Below are 14960 nucleotides of genomic sequence, written 5' to 3' on the forward strand. Positions count from 1 at the left end.
TTGAAACTGAGAGTCAAATATTGCCCCCAGGTGGTAAAATGTTTAATTGGTACCACACTGTGAAATTCATTTCATTGTTTCAAGACTCACACTACACAACGCAACCAGCATTAGTTTAATCGATAACAAATTAACGTGATCGACAAAATTCTTAATAATGAATTATCGATCGTCGAGTAATCATGCCCATCCCTAGTACACAGATCAATATTTCTGCTGCCACTAGCAGTGAATTGGGAACATAGTTTATTTCTACTTATTTATTCACTTACACCTGAAGTGCAACCTTTTTTCAGCTTGCCATTTGGCTACGAGAGTGACCATACACACCAAAACTCTCATGCTTTTTATTCTTCAGGCTTCTGCATCCTGATTGGTCCGTTAGATCAGCTAACTGAGTGCATGTCATCCAGTGTCAGCCCACCAGTCTTCGTTCCAGCCTTCTTGGGGAATAATCAGCTAATCTGTGTTTTGGCTTCGACTCCACACAGTTTTGCAAAATAACTTCTTTATCGGTGTTGAAAGGAGCATGTGTCCCAGAAATGGCCTCACCATGCAGGCAAGAGTAATCACAGAGCGGGTGCTGTAATACGGCTGATGTTACAATGCAACCTGTTGTCAGAATGGACACAGAGGTTATGGGTTAAGTATTTTTTTTGGTGATATTGCTGTAAGGATAGAGAAGCCAAATTGGCTGCAGATGGTTTGACTGTTGCCTTGTTCACAAACACTGATATTCACTGCCAAACTGTTGTGGTTTAGCTTGTCATTTATGACTGAAATTGACTAAATCGAATAATAGTTGTTTTCAGCTAGCAATCTGATTGGTTGCTGGCTAATAAAGCATTTAAATAAAGTGGTTAGAATGCCATTTTTAGAAGCGTATCGAGTGGGACACTGAAAGTTTCTCTCTTAAGACCCCAGAGTGTGAACTGATTCAAATCTGTGATAGATTATAGCCAATGAAAGCTCATTATTTCTGTGATATGTGTTTCATTCTCAGCCAGAATAATGTTGTAATAGACACAAGACAGACAAAACACTAGTTTCCCAAGCTCAAACTAAATGCACTTGGTCTGATTTACATTTTTCTGTGTGCGTGTGTGTGCGCGTGTGATCAGAGGAGGGCAGCTCACACGCACACACCCATGCGTTTACTGTACTGTATGTCTAAAGCAGGTTCCTGCTTTTCCACGTGTCCTCTGGCTGCTGCGTTCTCAGGGCTCTGACCTCTGACCACAGGCATGCTCTCTGATCACATCTCCTCGGCTGGCTCCATGGAGCAGCACACTTTCTCACAGTTCTGTGGTTTCAGGGATGTTTGTACAGTGACGTTCTACTGTATGGTTAAAGATACCCAGTGGAATGGAGACAAATGATCTCACATTGTCATTTAAAGGACCCATATTGTAGAAAATTAAAGTGATATTTCCATGTCTTTTTGGATTATAAAGCAGGTCAAGGTGCTATATAAATACTGTGGAAGTATCAAAACACTCAAGACACAGAGAAATTCACACAGCTCGTATTCAGAAACTGTGCCTTTAAACAGGCCCTCAGGACTTCTGTACGGCTGTGATGTCTATGTTATAACTATACTATATATAGGTAGAAAGTGCTGCTACAGTGCCGTTACAGTCATTCCCAGGCGGTGCAGAGACTCCAAAAGCGCAGATGTGGAAGACTTGGAAAGGCTGACCAATCAGAGCACACTGGGCTTTTTCTGGAGGGGGGCTTAAAGAGGTGTCAAAACGGAGCATTTCAGACAGAGGGTGAATACAGGTATATTCAGACTAGGGTTGGGTATCGTTTGGTTTTTTTCCGATTCCGGTGCTAAATCGATACTTTTAAAACGGTGCCGGTGCCTAAACGGTGCCTGAACCGGTACTTTTCAATAAAGTAAAAAAAAAAATAAATAAATAAATAAGGGTAGTAAACAATAGTCAGTGACTTGTTTATTGCTAAGGCCATGATCAAAATTAAAGATTTAATAATAACGTAATAACTATAACAATAACAATAACTTATTTCACCAGTAAATTGCTGTTGAACCCCAGATGGGAAAAGGGTATTTTACAATTACTGTCAATGCACCACGAGGCTACCAGTTTTAAGTGAATCTGTGTTGTTTAATTCCGACAATGGCAGCTGCAAGTGAACGCACCGCCTGTGTTGTTTAATTCCGACAACGGCAGCTGCAAGTGAACGCACCGTCTGTGTTGTTTATTCCGACCATATAAACATACTGTATATCTATGAATTGTGAGAACGGCAGCTGCTGCGCTGCAGAGCAGACTGTTACATCCCGCTGTAGAAGTCCTCCACAGTGAAATACAGTCACACTTTACACTGTTTAACGTTAGCTGTCAGCATTTTAACCGTGATTAATCCAGCTGCTAGCTAAAGGTAGGCTAACGTTACATGCTGTCAGGTGTAGTGTAAAGTCAGGCACCGAAATGAGGCACCGAAACTTTCGTTCTTATTCGGTCTCGTTACTACCGTTTACGTCGGCACCGGTTCCCTATTGGCACCGAGTTTCGGTACCCAACCCTAATTCAGACAGACAGTATGTGGAAAAATTATGTGTTTTTTGAACATTAAAGAATGTAAACTAGTATGTTCTAGTAGGAACCTTAAAATGAGCATGATATGTGACCTTTAAGAATAGGATAAACTAGGAAAACAGGTAATTGTGTGTGTGAACCATGTTATTGTTTACTTTGTTTTTGATTTATACACTGTTGGTTCTGATTAGGAGCAGTGATAAAAACACATTTTATCCGTCTTTACTCCTGGTAAAAACATGCATACTGATTACAGTGCATCTAATGATTTCTCTGTCATCGGATCGCAGGTGTGAATGTAGAGAGAGAGAGAGAGAGGCAACAAAAACATGTATACAGTCAGAATGTGTGTCTCCTAGAGGGAGCTCAGTCTTATATGGTAAAGTCACAATGGAAAAACATGGAGAGTGTGCATGATTTTGTGCGAGTCTACGTACCTCAATTTCTCTTTACATAGATAGGAGGCATCGTTTTATGTTGCTTTATGTTCTTTTCATTATATCCTTTATAGTGAAGCGTTTTGTAAAGTCTGTTTCAATGCAAGCGTTATGAACTAAATCATTGAGTACCTTCCTTAATCTTTGATGATCTAATAGAGATATCGCTGCCAATAACACATACGTGTTCTTGTGATGAATTAATGGAAATACCACGGCTGCCATGACACTGTTGAAGGACCTCGACGTGTGACACAATAAGTGAAATTAAGCTTCTTTTTTGTTGTTTTATATTTTATTCACGGGTCTAAAGACAGAAATATTAGAATATGATATAACCGATTATTAATGGTGTGTCTACTTCCATTTAATGGCCAACTGGGGGAGAGGAAATAAGGCTTGTGCCCAGTTTGAGATGAGCCAAAACAACTAAATAAAAAGATGCAACAGAGCCTGACTGCTGGTTCCAGGGCATAAAATAAAAAGTGGCATGCAACTTTGCCACCGCTATTGTATGTTCAACGTGGCACGCACTGCACAGCCACAGCCTACAGTACAGCACAGCGACGCGCCACAAGGTACAGTAGTTATGGCGTGTTGTTCACTGCTGCACTGCTGTAGTCAGCCCTTTCTGCGCTCGCCGCTGCCAAAACCTCCAGCGAGCTGCTCGGCTCCAAGTGGGAACACTGGTCTGGCTATAAGCAGCCAAAGGATCACAGCAGCCAAAGTACAATAAGCAACGTCTCTCTCCTCCACCATCCTATATATCCCGGTGTGGTTCGTAAAACCAGTTGATTAATTAGTGGAGATTAATGTCGGGGAGTGGTGCATTAACTGCCGGTGATTGAGGAGTTTATTGAGCTCGTTTTAACGTTGAACTCACTGGAAGTAGTTCTGGGTGGTAGCGTCAGATAGATGGCTAAAATATGGATTCAAAGTAAATGTGAGGTTAAGGTTTCCATCATGTTAACAGAACCTTCAGCACAACAAATTTCAGTTCTCGATTTAAAAAAACAAAACAACACCACATTTATTGCTCTTAGAGGGCCTAATTAACACTCGCTGCTCACATTATTGCACCTGTGAGGGCACGGATACCTACACTTACACTGAATTTCAATGAAACAAGCTTAATTTAAGCCTAATACACAGCATTTGGACTGCATGACTACTCATTTTGCTCATAAGGAGTAAAACTATATGTAGCCTGACAGTGACCTACACCAGTCGGTTTACACGTGGCCTGATGACCAGACTGAACTGCCATTTTGTTTGACTCCATTCATTCAGCCTGACATTGTGTTCATGTTTGCTGATATGATGTCGGAAGAAGGGGCTTATGTTGTTTTTTATTGCAGTAATCGGTCTGTAGCTAGTGACGTCTCTGTCCCTCTGATTTTCAGTTGACACGGACGTTGCGGCTGCGGTTGTTCGTAGCAGTAAAGTTAACATTTTCTTGACTGGATTTGAGATAGTTCTCTGAATTTATTTCAACGACACGCTGAGTTACATGTTCAGACAGACGTTTTCCGCCGTGTGTGTGTGTGGTTCCTCACCTTTGCCATAGCAGCATCACATTCCTCGTAGTTCTCTGCCCCATAGGTAGAGGGAGGGATTCAGGCAGATTACATTAGCAGATCCCTGTCTGATTTTTTGTTGTTGTTGTTGTCCTCCTCCTGTTTAATTTTCTGTCCTGAAAGCTACCGGTCTCAGCCAGACGGGGCCACCCCTCCTTTCCTTTCCAATCCCCACAGAGCACATACTAAGATTCTGCTCCTTTGGTTACCTCAGGTGACGATTTGGTGCTTAGACCACACAGAGACGAATACAAACAAGCCTTAACTCCCCTCTTCCCCCCCCCCTTTGAAAGCCCATTTTAATCAGTGAAGGAGCTGTCTGCCTGGAGCAGCCTCAACACCTAATACCTCCAACAGGTTCATCTTGTTACCGAGCAAATAAATCCCGCTCACAGACACGCTGAGCTCAGACATGGCTTTAGGAGGCCTGAGGGTGGTTTCCTTTAGGAGCACTGTGACTGTAATGAAAGCATACAGAGGCCCACTCCACCATCCCTGCTTTTGTAATATAGCCATGAATACAAATGGCCCCGCTAATTCCCTCGAACTCCTAACAACACTCATTTCCCTCTCTGCCAGAGGTCATTTGATGCTCTATCGCTCTTGCAGCCCCTCTCCTCATTTCTTGTGCCTCCCGTGGGACTCCTCTCATAATCCTCAACACAATCACCGTTAAGCAACTAAACATTCTCTAATTGTTATTGCGAGTAGGTGTGCCTAAGCTACACCCTCTCCTGTTTGGATTTTAGAGGAGTTTGTTGTTGGTGCGCGTCCTTTTTTTTCCACGTGGCCTTTGCTGCGTTCAGCGTGATGTAGAGATGAACCCTGGGGTGCGATTGCATCTGGAGGCGATCCAGAGATTTTGGCAGCCCTGACCAGGCCACCGCCCAGGATCTGAGCCACTGCCAGCTCACTCTGGAGCCACAGCCACAACCACAGGGAGTCCTAGATCCAGGCCAGGGGACCACAACATGATGCTAGGCTCCAGGGAGTCACTGTGCACACGGAGGATGGAGAATTCTTTGCCTACAGTCCCAGATAAAAACCCAGTCAAAGAACTGTCTGATTTTTTTTTAGCCTTCAAAGAGAAAAGAACTTTCCAAAATGTAATGTACCGGATCAACATAATTATACTGCTTTATCTGTTTGCATTTCCATATATTTTTTAAAACTTTATTTCTTTTATTCTGTTTTTCCAAAACTCACTCTGTCCACCTTTTGATCAAACTTTGCTCCAACATTACAATTTGTTCCCTGCCGTCAGCCAAGTGGCTCTCAGTGTACTAATTAAAATAAACAAAAATGTTGATTTACACAAAATTGAATTAAATAGACAGAGGGGAGTTTTGGAAACTCTACAGTGGTTTCTGATTGATGTTTATCATTTAACAAAAGCATACAAAGTTTTCATTAGCAGAGCGCCAAAGGAAGAATGAAAATAAACCCTGAAGGTAATGTCTTTGTATAATGTTTGACGGGACTAAACATCTTCTTACATGCAAATAAAAGTGCTCTGCTACACTGCTGCCAAAAGGCAATCCTTCTCATATGTGAATGATCAATTGAATTGCTTTGGATTTGCAGCAGATATTATAATATATTGCACAAGGCAAAAATGTTATATAATACTGCAGCTTTGTTGACCTTAAAGACAAAGTAAAGTTGCAACAGAGAGAACTAAGTGAGAGCTCCGTTGAAAGATAAACTAAATTTACTACCTCCAGTCTCTGTGGCAATTTGCTGATGTTATGCTATAGAAGTTTTTCAGACCATTGAAATACTTTACAAACTGTCATCTCTTAAAGAACCCTCACCATAATAATACTATAATAGTTTATTCTAACGTTATTCCGACTTAGGGGACGTGCGCAAATGATTCCAAGATGGTTCCTCCAACTTGCTAGCCTTGTAGTCACATCATTTCAATAGCATAACAAGCAACTTCTGTGTTTTTACATATTTGGAGTGGTTTCCTAACAACCAAAACATGTACAACAATATAGTTCCAACTGGGAACAAGTCGGAGCCTGACTTGACCATTTTCCCACTTGGTTGCCTGTAATTGTAGTCTATATTTGATGTGGCATATTTCTGTGGAGCAAACTCTGTTAAGCCAAGAAATACTTACAGCATGCAATTCCCCATCAAACCACAAATAGTTGATTTTACACTACTATTTGTATACATATTAAACAAACGAGATAGGTGTTAATATGTGAGCTTTAGAGGTATTCCTAGGCAAGTTTTTGAAATGTTTGACAGAGCTAGGCTAGCTGTTTCCCCCTGCTTCCAGTCTTTATGCTGAGCTACTGTAGCTTTTCACCACCCAGCTACAGCTCCATACTTAACTCACAGACAGGAGAATGGTATCAAGCTTCTCATCTCAGCAAATGAGCCATTTCCCAAAATGTTAAGCTTTAGTTTTTAGGTATAAGCCTGCATAACATTTTTGTTGCACTACATAGCGTTTTTTACTATAGTGTCTGTCCTCGTAATAGGAAAGCACAGAGTTTTCTTTCTAAGGTGCATTTCCCTCCGATGACGGAGAGCCAGTTTGGTACAATGCACCATTGTGTACAAGTGCTGCGCTGATCAAACAGTACATACCGAGTACATTTGTGGCATTCCCGCCAAGTTCTACCTCGATTATCCTTATCATTAGGAGACAGACTGATGGGAGGAAGATAAGGCCCTTACCAGCCTTCTAGCCAGGCACAGAGCCGGTATAAAGACAAATGGTCCCCGCAATTCAGACATCCCTGTGGAGCCTATTAGAAGGTCAGAGATTCTGTATGATAAATGGATCTAGGGAACAAAATGGCAGCATATTGTCTTGGGTTTGTTTTCTGTTCTAGGAATGCTGATGAAAACATCCTGTTGGCACTGTTGTACAGTTTATTGTATAATGGTCTTGTGCAACTGTTAGGCTTGCAGTGTATCCATAACCAGACAGATATAGAGAGGGGTAAACTTCTATCTGGTTTTTAAACATGCGAATTGGTGCTTTGAGCATTTAAACACAGTTGTTCTCTGATTTGTTGTTAGGGAAATCAGGAAGCTGCAGTAGTAACGTTGTGGACAGTGTTGCCAACGTGATGACTTTCTCTCTAGATTTAGTGACTTTTAAAACTTTCTTAGCAACTTATAAATATATTGAACTTCTGTACTGAGACTGAGTTGAGTCTCAAATACCACTTGAGGGTTAGGGTTAACCCTAAACCTTGAAAATAAATCCCTTTTTAAAGTACATTTAGAACAGATAAATGTGTGATTAATTTGCGATTAATCGTGAGGTAACTTAGTTAGTTAGTTAGTTAGTTAGTTAGGACACTCATGCGATTAATCACAATAAAAAAATAAAAAAAAATGTAATCGATTGGCAGCCCTAATTTTAATGAATTGTTTTGGCCATTGGGGCAGTGAAAAGACACTGACATTTTGTCAGATTATAAAGTTGATAGGGTGCATCATTAGCATTCACTTGATGTCCTGTTTCTGGTCACTTATACACTCGCTCTCCTTTTAGCTCTGTTTTGTCTCCACCAAACCCTGAGGGAAACATCTGACTCTTTAGCTGCTAAACTGTATTGGTCTGCCATTTGTTGCTGGGCAGGTAGCACACAGTTGGTTTATCAGAGCTTTTTTACAGAAAGCAATAGGCTAATGCATCTGGAAATAACGCTGGTGAGAGCTGTTAGGTTCTACCAAAATATTAAAGTTGCAGGACCGTAAAAACCAAAAGAATGAGCTGAAAGATGCTAAAACGTGCTGTAAAGCTGAGGGAAACTGCAAAGTCTGGTGATAATGCTCTGTGGTCTCATCACTACGAGCGACCACTTTCACATAGTCATTAGATCCTTTGTTAATATAAGTATTTTTATGTTTTGAGGCATGCTACAGTTCCCTATAAACAGCCCATGACTCACACATACAGCCAGCACAGGTATGCAGAGTCACTTTCAATATGAATTCAAATATTTTTAACAAGTCAAAAATCTGTCAGTAGTGTGAAACACCAGTTGAAGCATATTTCATGTCTAGAAATAAGTGACAATATCAACATCACATAAATCACTAGTATTAAGACACTTGGGGTAAACTTTGATTTATATGATGTTATTCTTTTCACAGGTTGTTTTGATTTAACTTTAACAATGACTCGTTAGGATGGATATTTTTCCCAGCATGTCTGTACCTACATGTATCTTGCTCAATGTACTGTTGAAGTGTTATGAGTGGGCTTATGATACCACATGGATCCATTCCTTTTTCATGTCCTTATCTATAACCCTGCTATCCCCCTATCAGTGCATGCATCAGCCTTTATTGCACCACCGATAACCCATTCAAAGGGCGCATTAGCATATCGTGCGCGAAGTGATGACTGTGGGGCCCGAGTGATTTGGACCGTAAAGCATAAATGTGCCGCTTTAGTGTAATCCACGACCAGCAGGGAGCCCTGATTCGGCAAAACGAGTCCGAGTGAAGAGACAGAAAAACAGAGTTAATGGGACAAACCTCAGTTATGCTCTGCTGCTATAGGGCACCGGCTCCATTAACCATAGCCCGGTGAAAGCCATCCCACCGAGCTGAATGTCTTTCTTCATCTGGCCTTTCTGTGGTAATGAGGTAGCACAAAGGTGTCGTCTATCTGCTTATATGCATGCATGGGCTTAGCATCGCATAGAGAAAACCGTTTTGCTGTGCTGTTCGACAGTACAGATTGTAGTAGTAAACATAAATAGATAAAAAGGGATAAGAGGTCACCTTAACTAATGTTAACAATTTAAAGACATCATCTGGGACTCTTGGAAGTTGTGATGGGCATTTTTCTTTTGATGATGAATCAATTAATCAAGAAAAATAATTGGAAGATTAATCGAAAATGAAATAATAGTTAATTGCAGCCCTACTTGCCTCCATATCTGCATTCAACCAACCAGCTGATCTGGAATGGAAGGTTTTCTGATTGGAAAGTGGATTGCTCCTCTTGGATGAAGCACGACATTTTGTTTAAGGCTGATCGTACAGGGGTGTTTTGAGTCAAGGTCCTGGCTTATACAGCTGTGAACTGCACACTTGTAAGCGCAATGTTGTTCTCTCTTGACTTTGGGTGTTTGCTAGAAACCGCACGTTACCCAAACCAGCCGATGTACTTATCAGGAATTTGTGTTTCACATGAATTGTTGAGTCTGGTTTGGTTCTGGAGCCTCAAAAAACAGCTTCATCCAGTATAAATAGCAGAGCCTTTTGGTCCGTTGCCACTGTGGCTGAGTGCAGCAGCAGGGAGGAACAGCTGTAGTCGCACTGTCGCCGAGACCAGATCACTCCTCAGTCATCTGTACAGTCTGTGCCGTCTAACATAAGCAACACTTGAGGACCCAGAGCCTGTTTGAGGGCCTGGCTGTAATTTCACCCTCCAACCTGCAGCCCTTTACTTCCTATGTGTCTGTGCCTGTGCATATGTGCACGCTAATGTTTATTGTGCATTTGTGATGTGCAAGTGTCTGCAATTTAACCAAAGTAATCTAGTGAGAGCTTTGTGAAGCTGGAGGTCACATGTCTGAGTATTCACCTGTGTAAAACATGTAGTAAATACATTTTTGCTTTAATTTGCCTTATTAAAGCTGCACTTACCAATATTTTTACATTCACAGTGAATCAAATGATTTAGTCTAATGTGTCACTTGGGGTGACAAAAGATACTCACACAGGGTTTTAGCCAACTCTGACGTTCCTCTCAGCTCTACAGAATGTTTTGGCACCTTTCAGCTCATTGTTTTGGTGTAACAGTTTGGGTTCACTCTCACCACTCTCATCAACCTAGTTTCCAGCTGTAGCAGACAGCTGATTTCAGTGGAAAACTCACAGATAAGCCCACTGTGCACTACCTGCTCAGCACCAAATGGCAGACAAAGGTGGCAACAAACTAAAAAAATTAATGAAAGCAGCATTAACTGTGCAATTTTATTTGTAATTTTAACAATTCTTTGAAAGTGCCCTTTCTGTTAAATGACTGGATTTTGACTTTACACATCCATGAATTATGTTCTCACTTAAAAAACATATTTAAAAAATCCAATATTTGAGCATGTAAAATGTATGCGTTCTATTATTTTCATACGAAAACACAAATGTAATTTGTCTCAAATGAGTGTGAGCTCTTATGAAAGAGCTCACAATCATCTTCAGCTTCATACTTTTTTTTTCTCTATGCCTGGAAACATGTATTGTAAAACTGTAGTACTGAATTGGCATATACAATACAAATCTGTTTATGTGTAGTCCTGTCTGAAATTTGTATGCAGAGCCATAATCATGTTAGGCAAAACACATGTATGTACATTTAAAGAGTACACTACGTACTGTAAATTTACATTTATTACCTATGCTGCATGATTCACGTTTTACAGTTTGGGAAAAGAGATTTATAATCTAAAGTATAATAATGCAATCAAATGGTTGCATAATATCTTTTAACAGCTCTCCACATCACAGACACTTCACCGATCAACCCAATAAGACTCAAAATGAGAGCATGTTACCGTAAGACAACACTTGCTTGCATGACTTTTTTTTTTTTTACTTAAAAGTGCGATTCATAACAGGAATCTGGATTTCCTAAAGGAAATCTGAAAACATTAATAGGTAAAATATGACTGCAGTCAAAGTAAATTTCCTGTGTTAATGTGAAATGTGGGCTGCTTTAAATGAGGCCTCCAGGTGCCTGATGGGTCGCTTGGCCCTGCTCCCAGAACAGTTTGCAAAGGAAGGATTAAGCTGTGTTAATTGGATAGATGGTCCAAAAAGATTAGGAGCACAGAGGAGCATTTCCTCACCCCTTCAGCCCGACAAAGTTGCTGAATAATGGAACCCTCGACTGTAAACACAAGGCCCAGATACAGTGTGTTAATGTGCTAACAGAGCTGTTGTTTCGGGTGGAGCCAACGTGCTGGAGATGTCGGACCTGAGCACAGTCAAGCCAGAGTTATGAACAGAAAGGAGATTCCCATGTTCATGATTTTATTTTAGCAATTTTAGAATGCTAATATTTGTTAATTAGCACTAACAAATGGTTGAGGGTCATGGGTATTAATTTTGCAGATATTTGATGATAAATCAATGGACACATTGAAATTTCAACCTAAAGATTTCACTAGATGAAAAGTCAAGGACAGCACCCCAAGTTATTACAATCCACTTCGAATAGGACATGAATGTGTGTGCCAATTTCCATGGCAATGTCTTGAAGACGGCCTGGACAAAAGTGGTGAACCGACAGACAGACATTGCCATTCTAAAATCCACGTTGCTAGCATGTCTAAAAAATAATCTTTAGTGCTATTGAATTCTTCCCTTTTTTCATTGTATCCTGAAACTTTTTTTTTTTTTTTAAGTTTTACCATAGAAGACCTTAAAAGTCCGTTTACACTCTCCCAGAACATTGCAAATTGTTAACCCAAACCATGCTGAACTCCACTTTCTAAGGGTTTTCCATGTCCATCTTGTTGCAGGTCCTTCAAGCCAGACTTCGTCCTGATTCGCCAGCACGCCTACAGCATGATCCCCGGTGAGGATTTCAGGAACCTTGTGATCGGCTTGCATTTTGGCGGCGTCCCGAGCAGCAACTCTCTCTTCTCCATCTACAACTTCTGCAGCAAACCTTGGGTGGTAAGCAATCTTTAACTGCTCTCTTTGTTCTACTTTAACCCACACAAAGGTGTCGTGAGTCCCTCCCTCGGTGGCCACCCTGGCTGATTTATTTGGGCCATTACAGGGAGCTGTAACACCTGTCTCTGGAGTCCGCGGAGCAATGGGCCTCCACAGCCATCGCACATTATTACTCACTCTGTACTCGGAGAAGACAAGATGCAAGACTGCAGTGAAAACAATGTGAATGCTTAGGTCTGCATGAGTTCATAGTTGTAATCTTTCCACGGAAGTATAAGCTTAAAGGAGGAACTATGTTCCACGACAACACACATACTTCCATAACGTGGTATAAGAATGCACTTCTCCATGTTGTAGCTCATTTACCACATACTTACAGCTATGTTACTTTTTTTTAATTTTAGTTTTTTTTACAAAGCATACCTTACATTTTTTGATTTTATTGTGATGCTCCCAAAGTTTTATATTTATTATATCAACATTTGTTTATAAAAAATCTGAAGGTGCTCTTTTGATTTACAGTATATCTTTAGCATAGGCAGAATAAACAATGAATACAATTCAATACAATAAATGTTAAATGCATTTATTTTATTGTATTCCTTATATTTAAGGTGTACAAGGACAAAATGTATAGGCTGAAATAATGTAGGAATTAATGGGACATGGAACCCTTCTGTTGGATCTAAAACATCAAAAATAAATGTCAGGTTTGATTGGTGTTTGGTGTTTTAAGCCCCCAACGTCGTCTTCCAGGCAGCGCTGCCTGGAAGGCACTAAGATTAGGCAATGGTTAGGTGCCTTGAAGTCGACAGTTGCAGCGCTGCCTTGAAGTCGACGTTGGGGGCTTAAAACACCATCAAGCGGTTTGGTTGTTAGTGGCTCAGAGTCAGAGTAAGGGCTTCTTTTTAGAGCTGCCATTATACCCAGACCTTCTGCAATCACAAGGGGAAAACACCTGTCATAAAACAGGTAGATAAACATATCTGCACCCATAGTAGGAGAAAATTCCCTAAATACAGTGCAGCTACAATTACAATAGGGCTGGGTATAACCCAGGACCAAGTAATATCAAAACATGTCTAGTCAAACAATAACTGCATTCCATCCTTTTTTGTACACAGATCTAGAAAAGATTTTTTTTTTTTGTATGGTTATGGTTTTAATGTGACTTGTGATTGGCCCAATACAACCTACAACCAATCCATTTTGTAGTGTGGTAAAGTCAAGCCTAGTGTAATTGTCGGAGTTGGCAGTTCAGCGTGCTGTCCTCCTTTCCTACTTTAATGCCTAACGAATCTATCTCTTTCTCTCCCTGACCGTGTCTTTCACTGGTTGAAGCCTGAAAATATTGTAAACAAATTAATAACCTAACTAACCTAATTACACTGGTCGGACTGTTGAGCTCTGTTTCAGACTGATACCGCCGGTTCAGGCTGGTCCTCATCATCAACACGTGCCTTTTTCAGTCGCGGAAAATACTTTTCAATACTCATCTGGATTGAAGCAGCATTTTTTAAGAGTAAAAAATGACATAACATTATTTATAATACGTTTATTTGATTCACGGCTGCTATATAGCTAGTGTTTTGACCTCGACAACCCAACTACATTTTACCGCAAACTAGTTAACTTTCTAAAGCGGGCACAATCGCTTGTTTGCTAAGAGTCGGGTCGGTGATTGTGAACGTGTGATTGTGTTCACGAGATAGATACCAACCTTTTGTGAACTTGTGAATTTTGCCAGCCGTCTTCTCTCCTTGATGGAGACAGACGCTGTGTGCACGGTGGGATCAATGGTGTTTTAAGCCTCCAACGTTGTCTTACAGGCAGGTTACCCTCACCTAAAACCTTAAACCTGCCTTAAACATAACCATTGCCGCGCCGCCTGGAAGGCAACATTGGGGGGCTAAAAACACCAAACACCGCACAGTGGGAGGGGCTGTGTGTGTGTGTGTGTGTGTGTGTGTGAGCGAGACACAAGTGACAGAGAGACGGAGGAGAGCAGGGAAAGGAAATGCAGAATAGCGTTTAAAAAATTTATAAAAAAATGAATAACTAAACGCAATGTGCGGCGGTCGGTGTTGATAGTGAGGCGCACCGTCACACAATAGTCTATGTGTGGGAAACAAAATTTTTTTCAAACGATACCCAGCCCTAGCTAGAATGTCAACCTATAATAACCCACAGCTGGATGCAACAAGTTCAAAACCATTAACTGAAGTAGGTAATGTTGTAAGTCAGTCCACCAAAAAAGGAAAATAACATGATCTGAAAATAGATTTTTCCTTTTCAGGGCGACAGGTGTTCAGAGTTGTATCTGACTGTACTACTGGTTTATATTGTATACAGGTGTAAATTCCATCTAGCCTCCCCCGTCCTCCCTGCTTAAATAATGACGTCTGATTGTCTTGTTTATTTTCTGCTTCCAGTTTTCTCAGATGATTAAGCTCTACCATTCCCTCGGCCCTGAGAAATTCCCCCTGAATGAACAAACCTTCTATCCCAACCACACGCAGATGGTGAGTGCCTTGTAGACATTATTCTTTATTAACACAATACAGCAAACAGACACACACACTCCGACAAAAAAAACAAAAAACACCATAGACATTCTGTGGCGCGTTTTTCATTAAATCTTTATTATAAAAATATAAAACACAGAAATTAAGTCAAACATTTCTATAACCCCTACAAGGGACCCCACCCTC

General features: G+C 40.8%; 1 protein-coding gene across 3 annotated transcripts in view; it reads left to right on the top strand.

Annotated features, from left to right (window-relative positions):
• The window catches only part of syn3 (synapsin III), a 136144-nt gene that overhangs the window by 51138 nt on the left and 70046 nt on the right, over positions 1-14960 (top strand). For all 3 annotated transcript variants that reach the window (XM_028570194.1, XM_028570195.1, XM_028570197.1), the window contains 2 exons: positions 12093-12249; positions 14682-14771. In XM_028570194.1, coding sequence (XP_028425995.1) covers positions 12093-12249; positions 14682-14771 — 247 coding nt within the window. The remainder of the gene's footprint in view (positions 1-12092; positions 12250-14681; positions 14772-14960) is intronic.

This window comes from Perca flavescens, chromosome 23, assembly GCF_004354835.1.
Source record: "Perca flavescens isolate YP-PL-M2 chromosome 23, PFLA_1.0, whole genome shotgun sequence".
Lineage (NCBI taxonomy): Eukaryota > Metazoa > Chordata > Actinopteri > Perciformes > Percidae > Perca > Perca flavescens.